Consider the following 6407-nt stretch of genomic DNA (forward strand, 5'->3'; position numbering starts at 1 on the left):
AGAGAGAGAGAGAGAGAGAGAGAGAGAGAGAGAGAGAGAGAGAGAGAGAGAGACAGACAGACACTTTGGAGAAGTCATTCAGAGACAGGCTTTTCTACAAAAGACTCAAAATCGTGCTTTTATAGAACAGCTTCCTGAGGCAGAAGTAGTGATAGATGCTTATAATCCTAGGATTTGGGAGGTAGAGGCAAGAGGATTTAAGAATTCAGGGCGAGTGTTGGCTGTAGAGTCAGGGAGCGTCAACCTGGGCTGCACAAGACCCTTATCTCCCACAATTCTCCAAGTTAGGCTCTGTGCTTTTCCCATTTTGCAGATGAATTATTGACACAGTGAACTTGTGGACCCTGCCCAAAGCACACAGCTAGCCTCCGAGGACTGGCTGCTGAGCCCAGCTATTGCTTCCAGTGTCTGGGAGACACAGTTAAGGGCGGGTCATTTACACTCCCTTTATATAAGGATGGGAACAGTGCCCAGGAGAGTTTTTCTTTTCTGCCTGGACCAGCTCTCACAGCATCATGTGGAGTGCACCTCCATCTCTAGATGAAGCGGGAGCCCCAGCCTACAAAGCCTCAGCTCTGTGGGGCTGACGTTCAGTGATTACTGAGCATCGGTGGAAAGGGGGAGAGCGCTAATTGAGTGAGTTAGTAATTTGGTTGCCAAGGTAACCCTTTTCTGATTGGAAGGAAGGGATCACAGGGTTCAACACAGACTTTGCTGGATAGGAAAGTGTTGTCTGATCTTCACTCTGTGTTCCTGCTTCTAAGCTGGAAAAAGAACTGGGGGGGGGGTGGATAAAAATTGAATTCAAAGAGCATTTAAGTCTGGCTTAGAATGATCTTTGGGTGGCAGACTTTGGAGCGGTCTATGTGCCTTTCTTTCATCCAAACCATTATTTGATAATTGATTAATTTTAGTTTTTGTTTCAGTTTGTAGCTTTGGCCTCTTCTCTCACCTGGGAGTCTTCTGTAGCTAGCTGTTTTTATAGTTTGCAGACTGTTTCGTAAGAAAATGGCTAAGGGAGGCAACACAGCTGGTAGAGTGATTGCTTAGCACGAGTGAAACCCTGGGTTCAAGCCCCAGGACTCAGTAACCCCGGTTATTCCAGGACTTGGGAAGTTGAGGTAGGTTGATCAAAAGTTCAAGGTCACCCTCTGTTATGAAGCAAGGTGAAGGCCAGCCTGGGCTACAGGAGACTCTATCCCAGAAAATCAAAGTTGTTACAACATACTTGGCACTCCACAGCTCCAGTTAGGCAGTTGGGACAGCATTTTCCAGGGTTTCTGTGTCAAGGTTACCAATTTGGACAACCACAGAGGGACCATTTACATGCAGGCTGGCCCAGAAAACAAGGTTGTGCCCTTGATGGTGATGGGGAGTGCCTGGAAAGAGGCCTGAACTGGGAGCCCAGAAATCGGGCTACTAGATTGATAGTCTCAATCAGTGACTTCAGAGAATCACCCTGTCCTGCCCGTGTTCCTGGGCAATGGTTCTACCTAAAGAATGCTATGATGTGACTGGGTATATCTCAGTGGTAGAGTACTTGCTTAATCTTCATGAAACTCTGGGGTTCAGCTTGCTAGACAATGCATGCAGTCACATACAGTTCTAATAATCATCATTCATACAGTCTGATTTATTCTATTCTAAAAAGGATTTAAGGGTGAATAGTAAAACTTGGCAATGATTATAATTTTTATTTACTTATTCTTTTATTAAGTATAGACAGTTTTGGAAGAATCTTAAAATGGAGAGAGAAAAATGGGCTGGTGCCACATTGCCCCCCTGGTCTCAAACTGCAGGGCTGAGGACTGGAGCGATGTCTCAGCGGTTAAGAACAGTTGTTGCTCTTGAATCCGGTTCCCAGCATCTACACGGTAGCTCAAAACCATCTGTAACTTCAGTTCCAGGGAATCTGAACGTGTTGTGTTCTGACCTCTGAGAGCACCAGGCATGGTTGTACACCCCCCCCCCCATATATATTCAGGCAAAAAAATCTCAGTTCTGGGCAGGATTTTTATAAAAAAGTTTATAGAATTCTAGTATATATCTATTTTCTGAAGGTTTCCCCACCTTTAGAAATAAAGGGTTTTAAGCAGCAGCCAAGTTGGCCCTTATCAGCTATAGCTGATAAGGATGACCTTGAACTCCTGATTCTTCTGTCCAACTGCTGGGATTATAAGCACATAACAAGTCTAGTTTCTGTTTCATCTTTCCAGAGCAGGGTGAACTCTGGCTGCTTCCTGGCATGGTCTCATTCTGTAGCCGAGGCTGGCCTGGAACTTCTAGCCATCCTTCTGTCTCAGCTTTTCAAGTGCTGGAATATAAACATGAACCACCATGCTTGGCAGAATTTACTACAAGAATCCAGCTATGGCTGGGCAGTCATGGCACATACCTTTAATCCCAGCACTCCAGAGGCAGAGACAGGTGGGTCTCTGTGAGTTTGAGGTCCGCCTGGTCTACAAAGAGAAACCCTCTCTTGAAAAACCAATTTAAAAAAAATTCAGCTCTTCAGTACATTAGCATTCAATTATGGTCATTTTGGTGTTGGGGGAGAGAGCTCTGGACTCCTCTCAGAACCAGATCTCTGCGAAGTGCATCCATAACTAAGAACTCTGGCTGAGAAGCTCAGGGCTGTGCCCACAGCGGAGCCCTGGACCACTGTCCGCACAAGCTCAGCACTGCATCGCAGAGGCCCCTTCCTTGTCCGTGAGCTCTGTAATCATCCTTCCCTTGCTGGGGCTCTGAAGGTGCCCCTTGGAGACGGTAACTGTCTTATGTATGTAAGATGTAATGAATGGTGCATTGAGTCAAAAGAGTTGGCAACTAGGACACAAGGCAGAAAACCTTCCCAACAAGCAAGCTTTTGTTGAATGAAAAATTGAGGACCCTAGTCACCTGGCTACTTAGAGCCAGTTCTGGAAAAGAAGGGCTACGTAAGGTCCACCTACCTCTATTACATGCTGGGCAGCCATCAATACACATCACTGTCCCTGCTACACAGAGGAGGAAATGGAAAAAAACCAGACTTCCAACACTTTCCCAAGGTCCCTTCCCCACTTCCTACGTGGACTTAAACACGAGGCATTCCTCCTGTGAACCCAGCTCAGCTCTTTCCTTGAGGGGAACAGACTGAAGTATTTCAGAAAGGAATGGAAACGGCTCGTTGAGTCACTGCCGGGACAGAAGGGTAGTAAATGTACCAAAAGCAAAGCAGGAGGTGTTATTTAATAAGATCTCAACCAGTGTTCCCACTATCAGCTTTGTATGGTGAATCGCTCCTCATCAACAGCCCACTTAATGACACCAGAAAGGGAGGGGGAGGGGCAGGAGGCCTCTGACAGCAGCCCTGGGGATCTGATGCCCTTCACTGGCAGGGCCTCTTCCTAAGTCTTCACCATCTCTGACACCCAAAGGCTCTGAGGTTTGGTGGATGGGATGGATCCAAAACCTGACCTCACTTGCATTTAACTTCATGCCAGTACCGATACACACCCAGCTGCACAGACCTCGTCTAACTAGTGAGCTGCTCAGACACAAAGGCCTCTAATTACCATCTGCGAGCCAGGCTGACAGGGATTTCAAGTGTTTTCATGTTTATGGAGATCACAGGGACGTGTTCTGTACATCTTTCCCACTGGAGAAAAGTACAAAATAAAAGCGAACCAAAAAAAAAAAAAACCCAACACATTTATTCAAAAACAGTTATTTCAGTTAAGTTAAAATCCTATAATCAGGACAGCCACAATTCCAGTCACTTCGGTGCGAAGTGTAGATTTGTCAATAGCCACATCTGGATGCTGAACAAGCCATTGACTCCATAAAACTAAAACGGTCGCTCAGAGTGAACAGCATTTCCAAACACTTCACAGTCACAATAGCAAAAAGCCTGCAGCTTTCCCATTTGGAGGGTCACATTTTCTACTCGGTTTCCTTCACTTACAAAGGCGAGCTGGCACAGCTGGGGGAGGGTCAGGAGGAGGAAATCAACTCCCTCTATCCAGGGAATTGCAGCTGTTATTACAAATGGCCTCGAGAGCCCATTATAAGCGGCTGTGTGAGACTGTGTATCAGGAGTGCCTGTTGTGCGGAGCCTCTCTGGTCCCTCTCCCTGGCCCCTAGGATCCTCAACGCCACTCCGCTTGAGTAGGGAAGCAGAGCCAAGGGGGAAGGGTGGTCCTCCGACCACTGTCTCAAGGCAGTTTCTGTGCAGGCCAAGAGAAGGGTCAGGGTCGGTAGTCCCAGGCAGGAAGGACAGACACGCCATCACCCCCTCTGGCGAGTGTCCTTAGGGGACTCCAGCATTTGCAAAATAGCATGCTCTTCTCCCAGCAAGGCAGCTTGACTAGTCTCCGTTAGGGCCCCCAAGACAGTGGGCACCCAGGAAACAGCGACCTTGAACCCAAGGAGGAACGGGTCGCCTTTGAAAACAGTTTAGGAAGGCTGGAGAGAGATCAATCCATGCTTCCCCATACCCTTCCATCGCCCAACACCGCTCAATGCCGCCTCCCACCCCCACTTGTGGTACATTTTCTCAACACTCCGGTAACAGCAACCAGTTGCAAAAAGGGGTAAAGACAGGGGAAAAAAACCATAACTTCTATTTAGCCCCAAGAGGGTTCTTTCATGGTACCGCATGTTTTACAATAAAACCAGCACCGCAGAATATATGAGACAGTCTTTTAACTGCCATAAAATGTTCAAGTGTAGTATTTTGGGGTGCTCCCCGATAGCATGTCCACTCTGGTCTCCCCCACAAAGTGGATCAGGAAACAGCCCTGAAAAGTACAGCAAGTAACTGTGATCATCGTCCTTCGGCTGGCTGATCCTGAGAGCATGCACCATGGGCCACGTGGTTGCCGGTGCCCCGCAGAGTCTGCGCGGAACTGCAGCGTCCAGGTTGGATTACGCCAAAAAAGGAATCCTGCTGACAGCCCGCGGTGCACTCAATAAAATCTGCTTTAAACAAGCCTACTCCTGTATTTCAATTCAAGCAGTTTGGGGCTCTCGACCACGAAAATATTTGCGATTTTTCGGCTGTATTTCTTAGCTTATTATCCCGTTTTCAAATGCTCGAGTTTTCCACCAGTCCGGTGCAGTCCTGGGTGATTCCCTTCGTCCCCGGTTCCAGGCTAGTGCTGTGGCCACCCTGGTTGTTAGCTGCCAGGGACAAGTAGGTCGTCCCCAGTTCTGAGCCGCGCCCTCCTCGCGCAAGCGCCTGGGTCGCTGCAGGCCGCTCGAGGGCTCCGGGGTGAAGGCGGCTCGTGCACCGGGGCCGACAGAGGCCCGATAAACTGGTGTGCGGGAAGCTTTGCGTGTAGCTGTAGCCGTCGCGAATGGAGCCTCCGCACCGCCTCCTTGATGAGGTTTCCCGAGAGCACGAGCTGCTGCAGGAGCCGGTGCGGATCGTCGTCGCCGGTGCGGATCTCGGGTTGAGATCCGCGTCGTTGTTGCAGGCGGCGGGACGCGGCTGCGCTCCGGAGCCAACCCCGCCGGCACGGGCCCGAAAGAGGCTGCGGGATGCTTGGCTTGCCGGTCCCAGAGGGTCCCTCAAGGCCAGGCTGCGGGGGCAGAGGGCACAGGGCGCTGGCGCCCCCGGCGAGCTCCGCCACGCAGTAGGGAGCCGCCCGACCCCGAACGCGCCCTCGCTCTCCTAGCACGCAGCGCACGGCCCCCGGGGGCGCCGGGTCCCCGGCCTCCGCAGACGCGGCCGCTCGCAGCAGCCGCCTCGCCGGGGCCAGGGCCTTGTCCGCCGGCAGCGCCGCCACGACTCGCGGGGGCGGAGGAGGGGGCGGGGGACCCGGGGCAGCACACGGCGAGGCCGGGTCGTCGTGCGCCGCGTCCAGCTGCAGCGTCTCGCCGATCTGGGCGATGAGCTGGTCCACGTCGGCCGAGCCGCCCAGAGTCACCGACTGCTGCAGCAGGAGGAAGCTGTCGTCGTCGTCCTCCCCCTCCGCCTCGTCGCCGGCTTCCTCCTCCTCCTCCCTCCGGCACGGCATGGCCCCCCGCCCGGGCCCCCGCGGCTGTGCGGGCGTCGCTGGCGGCTTGGTTGCCCGCGGGCTCGGCGGGCCGCGGCTGGGGCGGGAGAGGGGCGGAGGCCGGGGCAGGGGCCGGGCCTGGGACGTGGAAGCCGGGGCCACCGGGGCAGTCGCGCCGCGCGCCTTCCAGCCGCGGGAGCCGGAACGCTGCCGGCTCGGGTTGATTTGTAAACAATGGGTGACGTCGCGCGGCTCCTACCACTGCCTGCGGCCGGGGGATGCTGTGTCCTTGGCAGCGGGGAGCCTACTGGGCCAGAAGACTGAGTGGAACCTGGCTGCCCCCGAGCCTCTTGGCCGTGTCTGATGTGTGCGGGGATGTATTGGGAAGCTGATTCTGGTTCGCTCAGCCGGGCCTAATTGGCATTCCAC

The 6407-nt window shown here is 52.6% G+C and overlaps 1 protein-coding gene across 1 annotated transcript; it reads right to left on the reverse strand.

Moving 5' to 3' along the window:
• Positions 1 to 3676: 3676 nt before the first annotated feature.
• Positions 3677 to 6201, reverse strand: Frat1 (FRAT regulator of WNT signaling pathway 1). Its single transcript, XM_050146965.1, has one exon. The coding sequence runs from the start codon at positions 5997 to 5999 to the stop codon at positions 5157 to 5159; it is 843 nt and encodes a 280-aa protein (XP_050002922.1). The 5' UTR covers positions 6000 to 6201; the 3' UTR covers positions 3677 to 5156.
• Between the last annotated feature and the right edge of the window lie 206 nt (positions 6202 to 6407).

Source organism: Alexandromys fortis, unplaced genomic scaffold (genome assembly GCF_014885135.2).
Source record: "Alexandromys fortis isolate MF-2015 unplaced genomic scaffold, M_Fortis_MF-2015_v1.1 scaffold_16, whole genome shotgun sequence".
NCBI classification, from domain to species: Eukaryota; Metazoa; Chordata; class Mammalia; order Rodentia; family Cricetidae; genus Alexandromys; species Alexandromys fortis.